At 37.1% G+C, this 13,943-nt stretch overlaps 1 protein-coding gene and 1 long non-coding RNA gene across 5 annotated transcripts in view; one reads left to right on the top strand and one right to left on the bottom strand.

Annotated features, from left to right (window-relative positions):
• Positions 1-13,943, top strand: part of LOC147374309 (uncharacterized) — an 85,823-nt gene that overhangs the window by 63,809 nt on the left and 8,071 nt on the right. For 2 of the 4 annotated variants that reach the window (XR_015162633.1, XR_015162634.1), the window contains exons 3-4: positions 8,793-9,350; positions 10,659-10,775. This is a non-coding gene — a long non-coding RNA (uncharacterized LOC147374309). Of the gene's footprint in view, positions 1-8,792; positions 9,351-10,658; positions 10,984-13,943 lie in introns of those variants that run through there. The other 2 variants (XR_015162636.1, XR_015162635.1) reach the window with 2 other exon arrangements.
• Positions 7,650-13,943, bottom strand: part of CTTNBP2 (cortactin binding protein 2) — a 167,677-nt gene continuing 161,383 nt past the window's right edge. The window contains 4 exon segments of the mRNA XM_086396789.1: positions 7,650-8,514; positions 8,516-8,703; positions 11,411-11,512; positions 12,511-12,643. Coding sequence (XP_086252915.1) covers positions 8,463-8,514; positions 8,516-8,703; positions 11,411-11,512; positions 12,511-12,643 — 475 coding nt within the window. The 3' untranslated portion in view covers positions 7,650-8,462.

The following is a 13,943-nucleotide window of genomic DNA, read 5'->3' on the forward strand; positions in this document are numbered from 1 at the left end:
CCCTACAATGAAGAGGACATATTTTTTGGTGTTAGTTTAAGAAGGTCTTGTAAGTCTTCATAGAACCGTTCAACTTCACTTTCATTGGCATTTGTCATTGGGGCATAGACTTGGATTACTGTAATGTTGCATGGTTTCCCTTGGAAACAAACTAAGATCATTCTGTCATTTTTGAGATTGCACCCAAGTACTGCATTTTGAACTCTTCTGTTGACTGAGGGCTACTCTATTTCTTCTAAGGGATTCTTGCCCACAGTGGTAGATATAATAGTCATCTGAATTAAATTCGCCCATTACTGTCCATTTTAGTTCACTGATTCCTAAAATGTTGATGTTCACTCTTGCCACCTCCTGCTTGACCACATCCCATTTACCTTGATTTACCTAAAATGAATCAAGGTTCCTATTCAGTATTGTTTTTTACAGCATCAGACTTTACTTTCACCACCAGACTCATCCACAACTGAACTTCGTTTTCACTTTGGCCTAGCCTCTTCTTTCTTTCTGGAGCTATTTCTCTGCCCTTCCCCAGTAGCATTTTGGACACCTACTGACGTGGGGGGCTCATCTCTTGGTGTCACATTTTGTTTGCCTTTTCATACTGTTCATGGGATTCTCACAGCAAGAACACTAAAGTGGCTTGCCATTCCCTTCTCCAGTGGACCAAGACATTTTAATGATGGCCATCCCGACCAGGGTGAGGTGGTACCTCATTGTAGTTTTGATTTTCACTGCTCTAATATTATTTAGCAGTGTTGAACATCTTTTCATGGGCATATTGGCCATTTGTATGTCTTTTTTGGATAAATATGTATTTAGGTCTTCTGCCCATGTTTTGATTGGGTTGTTTCTTTGTTGAGCTGTAAGAGCTGTTTGTATATTTTGGAAATTAATCCCTTGTCAGTCACATCATTTGCACAATATTTTCACAATTTGTCACAATATTTTGTCCCATTCTATAGGTTGGCTTTTCATTTTGTTTATGGTTCCCTTTGCTGTGCAAAAGTTTGAAAGTTTATTTTTGCTTTTATTTCTATTGCCTTCAGAGACTGACTTAAGAAAATATTGATATGATGTATGTCAGAGAATGTTTTGCCTATGGTCCCTTCTAGGAATTTTATGGTGTCATATCTTAGGTTTAAGTCTTTAAGTCATTTTGAATTTATTTTTGTGTATGGTGTGAAGGTGTGTTCTAATTTTATTGATTTACATGCAGTTGTTCAACTTTCCCAAAACCACTTGCTGAAAAGACTTTGTTTTTCCCATTATATAGTCTTGCCTCTGTTGTCAAAGATTAATTGTCCATAGGGGAGTGGGTTTCTTTCTGGGCTCTCAGAAAGTTGGTCCATACGTCTGTTTTTGTGCCAATTCCATGCTGTTTTGATTATTGTGCTTTGTAGTATTGTCTGAAGTCTGGGAGGCTTATGCCTCCTGCTTTGCTCTTTTTCTTCAGGATTTCTTTGACAATTTTGGGGGTCTTTTATGGTTTAATATAAATTTTAGGATTATTTGTTCTAGTTCACTGAAAACTGTTATGGGTAATTTGACAGAAAGAAAGTGAAAGTCGCTCAGTCATGTCCGACTATTTGTGACTGCATGGACTACACAGTCCATGGGATTCTGCAGGCCAAATCACTGGAGTGGGTAGGGATCTCATTAAATATGTGGATTGCTTTGGGTAGTATGACTATTTCAACAATATTAATTCTTCCAATCCACAAGCATGGGGTATCTTTCCATTTCTTTGAATTATCTTCAGTTTCTTTTATTAATGTTTTATAGTTCTTATAATTCTTTCACCTCTCACCTTCTTGGTTAGGTTTATTCCTAAATACTTTATTTTGGTGGGTGTGATTTTAAAAAGTATTGTTCTTTTACATTCCCTTAATGATATTTCATTGTTAGTGTAAAGAAATGCTACCAGTTTTTATGTGTTAATCTTATATCCTTCTACCTTGCTGAAATTGTTGATCATTTCTAATAGTTTTTGTGTGGAGTCTTTAGGGCTTTTTCCATATATAGTATCTCATCGTCTGCATATAATGACAATTTTATTTCTTCCCTTATAACTTGGATATCTTTTATTTTTGTTTTGTGGTCTGATTGCTGTGGCTAGGACTTTCAATACTATTGGAAGAGGTTATGAAAAAACCCAAACTAACTTTTTAGCCAACTCAATATTTTGAATAGAAGAGGTGAGAGTGGGTGTCCTTCGCTTGTTCTGTATTTTAGCAGGAAGGCTTTCAACTTTTCACCAATGAGTATTATATTGACTGTGGTTTGTCATTGATAGTTTTTATTACGTTGACATGTGTTCCTTCTATACCCATTCAGTAAGAGTTTTCATCATGAATGGATGTTGAATTTTGTCAAGTGTTTTTTCTTTTCCTTTTTTTTTTTATGCTTGTGTCCATTATTTGTTTTCTTTTTTTTTTTAATTTTATTTTTAAACTTTACAATATTGTATTAGTTTTGCCAAATATCGAAATGAATCCACCACAGGTATACCTGTGTTCCCCATCCTGAACCCTCCTCCCTCCTCCCTCCCCATACCCTCCCTCTGGGTCGTCCCAGTGCACCAGCCCCAAGCATCCAGTATCGTGCATCGAACCTGGACTGGTGGCTCGTTTCATACATGATATTATACATGTGTCAATGCCATCCTCCCAAATCTCCCCACCCTCTTCCTCTCCCACAGAGTCCATAAGACTGATCTATACATCAGTGTCTCTTTTGCTGTCTCGTACACAGGGTTATTGTTACCATCTTTCTAAATTCCATATATATGCGTTAGTTTACTGTATTGGTGTTTTTCTTTCTGGCTTACTTCACTCTGTATAATAGGTTCCAGTTTCATCCATCTCATTAGAACGGATTCAAATGTATTCTTTTTAATGGCTGAGTAATACTCCATTGTGTATATGTACCACAGCTTTCTTATCCATTCATCTGCTGATGGACATCTAGGTTGCTTCCATGTCCTGGCTCTTATAAACAGTGCTGCGATGAACATTGGGGTACACGTGTCTCTTTCCCTTCTGGTTTCCTCAGTGTGTATGCCCAGCAGTGGGATTGCTGGATCATAAGGCAGTTCTATTTCCAGTTTTTTAAGGAATCTCCACACTGTTCTCCATAGTGGCTGTACTAGTTTGCATTCCCACCAACAGTGTAAGAGGGTTCCCTTTTCTCCACACCCTCTCCAGCATTTATTGCTTGTAGACTTTTGGATTGCAGCCATTCTGACTGGTGTGAAATGGTACCTCATAGTGGTCTTGATTTGCATTTCTCTGATAATGAGTGATGTTGAGCATCTTTTCATGTGTTTGTTAGCCCTCTGTATGTCTTCTTTGGAGAAATGTCTATTTAGTTCTTTGGCCCATTTTTTGATTGGGTCATTTATTTTTCTGGAGTTGAGCTGTAGGATTTGCTTGTATATTTTTGAGATTAGTTGTTTGTCAGTTGCTTCATTTGCTATTATTTTCTCCCATTCTGAAGGCTGTCTTTTCACCTTGCTGATAGTTTCCTTTGTTGTGCAGAAGCTTTTAAGTTTAATTAGGTCCCATTTGTTTATTTTTGCTTTTATTTCCAATATTCTGGGAGGTGGGTCATAGACGATCCTGCTGTGATGTATGTCGGAGAGTGTTTTGCCTATGTTCTCCTCTAGGAGTTTTATAGTTTCTGGTCTTACATTGAGATCTTTAATCCATTTTGAGTTTATTTTTGTGTATGGTGTTAGAAAGTGTTCTAGTTTCATTCTTTTACAAGTGGTTGACCAGTTTTCCCAGCACCACTTGTTAAAGAGATTGTCTTTAATCCATTGTATATTCTTGCCTCCTTTGTCAAAGATAAGGTGTCCATAGGTATGTGGATTTATCTCTGGGCTTTCTATTTTGTTCCACTGATCTATATTTCTGTCTTTGTGCCAGTACCATACTGTCTTGATAACTGTGGCTTTGTAATAGAGCCTAAAGTCAGGTAGGTTGATTCCTCCAGTTCCATTCTTCTTTCTCAAGATAGCTTTGGCTATTCGAGGTTTTTTTGTATTTCCATACAAATTGTGAAATTATTTGTTCTAGCTCTGTGAAGAATACCGTTGGTAGCTTAATAGGGATTGCATTGAATCTATAAATTGCTTTGGGTAGTATACTCATTTTCACTATATTGATTCTTCCAATCCATGAACATGGTATATTTCTCCATCTATTAGTGTCCTCTTTGATTTCTTTCACCAGTGTTTTATAGTTTTCTATATATAGGTCTTTAGTTTCTTTAGGTAGATATATTCCTAAGTATTTTATTCTTTCCTTTGCAATGGTGAATGGAATTGTTTCCTTAATTTCTCTTTCTGTTTTCTCATTATTAGTGTATAGGAATGCAAGGGATTTCTGTGTGTTGATTTTATATCCTGCAACTTTACTATAATCATTGATTAGTTCTAGTAATTTTCTGGTGGAGTCTTTAGGGTTTTCTATGTAGAGGATCATGTCATCTGCAAATAGTGAGAGTTTTACTTCTTCTTTTCCAGTTTGGATTCCTTTTATTTCTTTTTCTGCTCTGATTGCTGTGGCCAAAACTTCCAAAACTATGTTGAATAGTAATGGTGAAAGTGGGTACCCTTGTCTTGTTCCTGACTTTAGAGGAAATGCTTTCAGTTTTTCACCCTTGAGGATAATGTTTGCTGTGGGTTTGTCATATATAGCTTTTATTATGTTGAGGTATGTTCCTTCTATTTCTGCTTTCTGGAGAGTTTTTATCATAAATGGATGTTGGATTTTATCAAAGGCTTTCTCTGTATCTATTGAGATAATCATATGGTTTTTATTTTTCAATTTGTTAATGTGGTGTATTACATTGATTGATTTGCAGATATTGAAGAATCCTTGCATCCCTGGGAAAAGCCCACTTGGTCATGGTGTATGATCTTTTTAATGTGTTGTTGGATTCTGATTGCTAGAATTTTGTTAAGGATTTTTGCATCTATGTTAATCAGTGATATTGGCCTGTAGTTTTCTTTTTTTGTGGGATCTTTGTCAGGTTTTGGTATTAGGGTGATGGTGGCCTCATAGAATGAGTTGGACATTTTAACAGTATTGAATTTTCAATCTGTGAGCACACAGAATCTCTCTTATTTGTGCCCTTTTCAGTTTCTCTCATTACTGTCTTGCTTTTCAGTGTACAGGTCTTTTACCTCCTTGGTTAAATTTATTCCTAGGTATTTTGTTGTTTTTAGGGCAGTTGTAAAATAATTGATTTCTTAATTTCTCTGATACATTCCTGATTTCCTTAAAATATAACCCAAGTAACTTTTTTCAGGGGGATTTATTTAGCTGATACTCTTATTAAAGTATCAGAATGTGTAGGAACAACTGTCAGGATTTCTGATTTTCCTATTGTGCTTTTCTTTCTGGAACAAGAATCCTCATTTTTTTTTTTTCCCCAATGAAGTCATTGAAACCAAAGATACTACATGGTATCTTAGCCTTCTGGCTAGAACTGCAGCTCTTGACTTGATAAGTCAATGTTATCTTCTAATATCTATTATATTAAGGACAGAATAGACAAGGTATGTATCTGATATCCTTTCTCCAGGTATTTCCATAGTCCTCTTTCTCAAATTAACAATGGCATCTTGGTCTATAACAACTATTTATTTGTAGTAAAAACCAAACTAACAGGATTATCTATTCACTAATTTATTGCTTTCACATCTGTGGAATGTTCTCTTGAGAAAAATATTACAAAAGCGATCAAATTCAGAAAGTATCACATAACTTCATAGAGAAAGTTTTGTGTAATAGCTCATAGTTGTTAGGAATAAATGCCTAAATCAGGTGTTGGCTATGTCTAGTCAACTGAACTTAATTTGCATTAAGTATTGACTGCACAGGAAAAAAAAATTATGAAAGTTCAGCCTTTTCTATAGAAATTGGCTTTTTTCATGAATAATCAGATTTTATGACATGTGTACTTCTTTTTTGCAACTGCAAAATGTGTTAGATATATTTAGAAGCTCATCATCAAGTTAACATAAAAGGAAAATACAATTTGCTAATGTGTTATAGTTATCAATTTCCAAGTAGATATTTCTTTTCATTAGGTGTTTTATACAACTCTAGTAGAATCTGATGCTCATAATACAGCTGTTAGTATTTGTGAGTTTATTACAACTTGATGGGATGTTGGAATGCCACAAAGACTTAGGGGACATAATTCATTACTTTTTATGTGCGAGGAGGTAACTAGGAACATTGTATTGTTACCTCATTTTAATGCTCAAGGACAACTTGTAGGCTTGTCATGATCCTACGTAACTATTGTGGAATCTGGGTCAGAGAGTCTTAGGTCACACAGCTAATAAATGTTAGTGCTTAATTCAGTCACAAGGCTGTATAACACCAAAGACCTCTTTACCCCTGAAGCACCCTGACCGTCACCATTAATGGTATGGAGCTTCAAAGACTTGTGGCCATGACCCACAGAAAGTTATATTTGACATCACAGTCCAGTGCTTACATCCATGTATCTACACAATTAAACAAAAGCTTCACAAAAAATTCTTTTATTGACTGTGATACCATGATGTGCTCTGATATTTTCTTTTCTATTCTATTTTCAAAAAATGGTAGTTGTGATTACCTAAATTGATAAAATGACCCATTACCAGGTTTTCATGTGTATTTTGAAAACTCCTAATCTAAATGCCCTCTTTAGACATCTTGCAGTCTACTATCCAATTATGTAAGTATATGTGTTGAATTACTAACCAGTCAAAACTATATGGATAGGTTACTAGATGTCATCTTAATAATGTATTGCAAATTTGTTTTTTCTCTTTTCTGGTCCTTGACTACCATAATGAGATCTATATCTTCAGAAAAATTGCCAATATAAAACAATGCCTTATCACTAAAAAAATAAAATTCAATATAATCAAAGGTGTATTTTAGCAGGACAACATGCCCCAGAGCCACCTCAATCTGGGTATGTTGATCTATGATATGGAGAGCATTGAGTTTTGTCCCCAGGATTAATGTCTTTCTGTGAAACACTTGAGAGTATCAAATACCACCAGGGCACCAAGAATTTAAGTCCAGCTCAAAGGCGTTATTGTGTTCAAGCCTAAGACTATTTCTTCCAGCCTCTCTCTCTCTCCTACTTACCCTCAGTCCCTTGCTCTAGTTCTACTTCCTGTTACAAGGTCCATGCTGTACACCCAAGGATGGCAGAGATGAAGCCTAGGCTGACAGGTACTGGAACTGATCTCTTCCTTGATTCTTCCTCCACTTCACTATACATTTTTTTAAAGATACTTGCAAAATGTAATATAGTTTTCATGCACATGTGTACACTTTAAATAACCATCTGGCTAAGAAAGGACTTTAAATACTCTAAGATAAGCAAATGATTGTTGGTATATAATTATACTTTTTTTGGTAAGTATGAAAAATTTGTTTTCAATGAGCACTTCATTCCAAGAGCTCCACTGAAATGTTTATTCTAGTTTAAACCAACTAATACTTTGTAACAAAAGTCTTCTCTGAATAGCTACTGAAATACAAACATGGAGGACCAGTTTAAATGGCTCTAAATTGAATACAAATATCTTTTGCATGGATAAACTACTAAAAGCAATAAAAACTACAGCCAAGTTATTTCACTAATTCAATATTTTATTTGGTGTCAAGGCATATAACTTTTAGTTATGTCATTAGTAATTTGAGAAGAAAGTCTAGAAAATATCAATTGTGCCACTAGAAGAGGGAGTTAACTTATTGAAGCATTTACAGTTATTCTTTTTTATATCTACTTAGGTACAAAACTTTTGTAAGAAAGATAACACTTTTATTGCATTATATAAGTTCATATTTACAGGAGTCATAACACAAACCCATAAACATAAATATACATGATGCAACCATTAAAAGTTTTGAAACTGAAAACTAGAGTTTAACAGGCAAAATACTTAATATGGCTTTTAAGAAAAGTAACTGTTTAGAAATGATTTGTTATTGCCCCGTTCTAGTCATTTCTCATCAAGTGAACATAAAATTATGATCTCTTTAAAATGATACATGTTATCTAAGCCAATGCTGTACACATTTTTAATGCAGTATGCAATGATGCATAGCTTTCTTAAATGTACATATGTACATATGTATAGATATACAGTACACAGTTGTTTTAATACCCCTGAACATCTTGAGTAAAACTATTATGACTTTTCTATTATAAAACTACTTGAAAAGTGGGTATAACTTCTTGGTATTGCAGTTCAATTTGACAGAATTGAAAAAAAAAAAAAGTTGGTTATAAATACATTCTTTACAAAAAATTGAATAGTGGTCCCGCACTCATCGTTTATATTGCAGTGAAAACATTTGATTCATTTAAAGGTATTTACATCTTGTTGTCCTTGGTTTCTGTGTGAAATATACAGAAGAATGAGAATACTGTAGGCAGGCCTATTTGCTAGATTTTTCTACTTGTTCATTTTTGCGTAGGTTCCAAATCTCTTGAGTTGTTGTTTATTTCTATTTGCCTTGTATTACTGCTGCTGCTGCTTCTTTTGGTGTTCTGGGAACACTGGGTGACTTTACTTCTAGGAACAGGAAGAAAAGATTTAACTCTTGAAACACCCAACTCAGTCTTTGATTTACTGTTGCTGCATTCGGTTGTTTGATGGCTGCTGAGAGGACTGACCTCCTGTAAGAAAGGAAAACAGAACAGCTTAATTTGACATTGTTCCCAACTTCTGTGATCGGTACTAACTAACTTTCTCCTCTCTGTATGAGTTTCTCCCTTAACATAGGTTCTCATGGCGGCGGGGGAAGACAGGAGAGAAGTTGAATGCTTAATGTCCTGTAGACTCGCGGTCTGATCTCCACTAGGTCCTTTGTGGTGCCAGAGATAAGAGTCAGTGAAACTAGTGCCTGAATCTGGAGTCTCCTCCTCAACAGAAGTTGTATGAAGTCTTAGGCCTGAGGAAATCAAACTGGACTACTCCAACCAACTATTTGTAAGCAGTTCTACAATGCAATATACCTTGAGTGTGTCACTGAATTTTTCTGCCTTTAGATCTAACTGAACTATTACTCACATATTCTGAATGTTTATCAGACAAGCACTGTTCCTGGTGCTTGGCTCACAGTAGAGAATGTAAAAGGGCACCATCCTTGTGCTAATGGAGCTTCTGCAGTAGTGAACTGTTTCCTGGTGATGCATCTATAACTAGGGAGCTCAAGATCTTTAATTCTTGGAAACTGCATGCTAGCATTCTTCGAGTACTTCTGAACCCTTCTGATCACCTGGTCCAGGCCTCTTTTTGCCCATGAGGAAACACAGTTGGACAGGTAAGAGCAACTCATGATGCTGCAATAAGACCTTTTACTCACAGCGTTTTCCCTGATCGTGAGCTCACTTGGGTAGGTCCCCCTTCATGTTTACCAATCTGCAGAACTCAAGTGAGTGGTGAAGTAAGGAAGGAGGAAGGGTGGACACGGACATGGGGAGGTGTACAGGATGGTCTGAAATAGTAAGTTATATGTAACATAAGTTACGTGAAGTTCAAGGACATAATTTGGAAAGAAATGGGTAGAAAATGCGAATGATGGATCAAAGGTATGTGCTACAGAACAGGTCTAAGCCCTGATTGCACATGAGAGTCACCAAGCTTTTAAAAACTCCAACGTCCAGGTTGTACTTTAGACCAATTATATCAGAACCTCTAGGGCATGTGGTCTGGGTACAAGGGATTAAAAAACAAATCCTCAAATAGTTTTCATGATGCTACCAAAATGGGAATTGCTGCTTTAGGGGACTGAATTTTCATCTCCATAAGAAGAAAACATTTATTATTATATATTCTATGGATGACTTAAATATGTATTTATGTAAATATGGGCTTTTCTGTTTAAGCAGGCTGGCTGACAAGCTGCCTGATTAACAGGCCCCTCTCTGACCACACAGGAGAAAATGATTTCAGCTAACACAGAGAGCTTTTCCTCCTAAAGGGAATTACTTCCTGATAACAGAAGAAACTGGGCATCTAACCAAGAAATGCTCATTGCCTTTATCAGGATAGAAAAGGCCTGAGCCTGTGAAGGGTTCAGGAATCTGGCAAATGCCAAATGAGTACTACGTCGCCCTCTGGTGGCAGGTTCTAAGAAAACAACTGATCATCGGGGAATAGTCCTTAGAATGCTCAATGGGCAAACAGAAGGCGAGCCCAAGGAATGTGTTCTGAACCATAGTTCAGGGACAGCCCCTGAACAAAAATGTATTCCATCCAGAACCAGAGTTATCAGCAGGGACCCCAGGTGTCACCTCCTCAGTCATTCTTATCTGTTCCCAACGATGCTTTTGCTGTGCTTCTAAGCCATTCCTAATTAGGGGTGGGGGGAATCACAGAGAGGAACAAATACTATATAGAGTAAGCCACACAGGCCATGCTCTTCTTTGTAGATTGTCATGTTGTATGTTTTTATATAAGACCCCAGCCTTGTTAATATTTCCCCCAACACACACAGCTTCACAGGAAACTAGTCAGGACTGAAAGCTACTGAAGCCGGGAGCCCAGGCTGTCAGAGGAGGATTAATAATGGGATAGTCTCACCATGCTCGCTGTTCAATCCTGCTGTTTGCACTCCCTCTCCCCACAGGTCTGTGTTAGCTGCCATGTGAGGGGACGTGAACCACAGTGGACATAGCTTGGTGAGCACACCACACATTATTAAATACGTCTTACAAAATGGACCGCCTCAAAAAAGCACTACTGGGTAAGAAGTATTTTTATTGTTTCCGTTCACTCAGTAGTACCATACTGGGCCATCTCATCTTTTGGCATTTATTAACCAATCATAAAAGTTATTTCAAGAGGGTAAGGAACTCTATGGGAATCCTGGCTCATTCTGATTTGCTTGCAAAGGACATTCTGTCTCTGAAACATGCATGGTATGGGAAGTTCAAGTAAATCAGAGGTAAATCTTTATGTATGTGTAGATTTTTCTGTTATCACTCAGCATTAACTCCAGTTTTTGAAAACGGTACTCAAAAGAAATTCAATGTTCCATTTTAAAATACAGCAAAGAAGAGAGACGTTACATTAGTTCTAGGTTTGGCATAAACTAGTGAAAACAAATAGAAGAGATAGTAAAAATTTTGGAATCCAATTTTTTGGCATCAAATAGAAGAGGGGGAAGTAATGCTTTTCTATGTGATTCCTTCAAGCTATTAGCCAAACAAACAGTACTTTTTTCTAACCTTGATTACCTAGTGAACACTTACACCTTTATCCTGATTATATCCCTGCTATAGTGTAAAAGTAACTTTGTAACGCACATTGAAAGATTTGTAAAGTCAATTTTACAACAATCCTTCTTTGTCCCATTTTGGAGGGAAAAGGGACACTTACCTTTTGTGACACTGGCATTCTTGGATTATTAACAGTTGCTGAAAACACAGGGTTGTTTCCTGAACTATCAAACCTCCTTAAATCATCCCTGGAATCAGCAATCTGGAAAATACACAATTTATCAAGTCATGTTTTCACAGGTAAACTGTGACATACTCAAGGTAAGATGTAAAGTCACTGTGGAAAACCCACAGTGAGAAGTGTGGTCCTTGTCTTACTGTCAGAAGCTTAGGTCCTAAAATGCTCACATAAGGACTTTAAGCTTTCATGCGAAACTAACAGCAAATGCATGAGACACAGTTTCTAAGGAAAAAAAAAAGTCTTTTAAAGTCATAAGAAGACAACCAGATAAGCCCTATTTAAAAAAAAAAAAAAATACTTGGCACAAAATGAAAGGATATAACGTTTGCAAGATTTTTCATTGTAACCTTATTTTTCCAGGGTTAACTATTTCGACTCACTTCCAGTAAGATTAAATAAGCTAGTGAGTTCTTTATCCCTAGTAGACTGTCCAAATACAACAGGTGAGTTTTGGGGTAGAACCTGCACAAGTTATAACTACCTTCTTTTGCTCCCTTTCAAGCAAAAGGCCCTTATCAAGGAAGCGTGGTAAAAAACTGCTGCAGATATCAGAGTGCAAAAACAGGTTGAACTTGATGCTGTTAATGCTTCAAGATTTTGGGTCACTGATTTCCATCTTTGGATCTCAAATTTCACAGTTTAAGCAAATTACACAGGCTACTTATTTTTTCTTATAAGTACAGTTGTTCCCCGCCGCAGAATGCAAGTCTGCTGCCATGCTCTTACTGATTGGTGACGGCCAAAGTTAGGGATATGGAAAGGAAAAGGTGGTATTGGTTTAATTTGTGGTAACACACCACATGCAGCTTTCACTTTGGGTTTTTCAGAGAAGCTGTGCTAAATAGAGCTCCCTTGTTGTATAAGTGTTTTAAGCAAGGTAACGGAAGTTTTGATTTGGAGCTTTAGTCATACTATTTGATAAGGGATTTCTCTCAGGGAAAGAGCTATGATGTGGCTCCAAGAAGTCTGTCTGCTGCTGGGGGAGCCACTCAAGGCCCTCTGCACTGTGTCCTGCTTACCTTGCTTATATCAGATTCAGATTTGCTAGAGCACATGCTCTGAAGTTCCTTGACAAGATCTGCTTCATCATCCGAACCCAGAGAGAGTCTTTGATCCAGATTCAAGGTCAATGACAGATCATTCTCTAAAGACCTACCACAGATTTCAGAAAAGAGTTTTTCAAACCCAGAGCAACCATCCAACTTCCAATATGGAAACCTAGACCCCCCCACCTTCCTGGGGGATTTGTGGAGCAAAAAAGTTTTTAACATCCTTTAAAGGCATCCATAAATGTCACTTTATACAACAACCCATTCCCATCTGATTTTGGTAACTCCCCGTCAGAATTCTCAATAGGATAAAATGTTACTACACAAAGAAATCCACTTTGACTTACAATATTCCAGTCTCCTTACTCTTCCCTTTCCTTCGCTGTCCCCAAGGATGACACTAAACACGCTGGTGTGGGGGGCAGTGTGACAATGGAGTAAATGTCAATTTATCACTTTTTATTGGCAACGTGACCATGGGTTGGGTTTCTTTTTTGTACTCAACACCTCAGTTCCTGGGTTCCCTTCTCTCTATCAAATGCCTTGTGCTACATCATAGGGTTATTACAAATACTGTATAGGCTGTTGAATACAACAGATCTAACAGTGGGCCTGGCACAAACAAGCATGTGACAGATTCATTGACCCCCTACCCCTCTTGTAATTCTGTGAACCAGGGTCCTAAATGTCACCTGCCAAGTTACAGGATACACAACTTATTGGCTATACAAGGCCCTATTTACAAACTAGCTAAGCATTTTTATTCTATGATAAATCTTTATTTCAGTTTATAAATTTGGAAGCATAATTGACAATTCCCTAGCAGCAGCATGAGGAAAAAAAGTCAGTCATGTTATGTTTCTGTAACTCTGTCATTAAAATCATCAGTCCTCTAAAGCCTGTTTAAAAGTTCACAAATACAGGATTTTACCATATCTTTGTGAACTGTATTAATAATATCAAACTTGATACAAAATCAAATCAATGATATTTCTAATCTTTCACCAAACTAAAAGCAAAATAGGCTTTGTATTTTTTTTAGATTTCATTCATTCGATTTCAGCTTAATACTAGCATTTGAATTACCTCTATTGCTTTTTAAAAAATTATATTCACAGCATAACAGTTGCACAGACTAATGCTTCCCAGGGGGCACTAGTGGTAAAGAACCCACCTGCCAATGCAGGAGACATAAAAGATGAGGGTTGGATTGCTGGGTCTGGAAGATCCCCTGAGGGCAGGGTGACCCACTCCAGTATTCTTGTCTGGAGAATCCGATGGAGAGAGGAGCCTTGCGGGCTACAGTCCATGGGGTGGCAAAGAGTTGGACACGACTGAGGTGACTTAGCACACACACGATGAGAATGTGTACTGTTTGTTATGAGTTAAATCTGCAGGGGAAA

This window comes from Bos grunniens, chromosome 4 (genome assembly GCF_055505025.1).
Source record: "Bos grunniens cultivar Pamir isolate PY7600 chromosome 4, Bosgru_T2T1.0, whole genome shotgun sequence".
Lineage (NCBI taxonomy): Eukaryota > Metazoa > Chordata > Mammalia > Artiodactyla > Bovidae > Bos > Bos grunniens.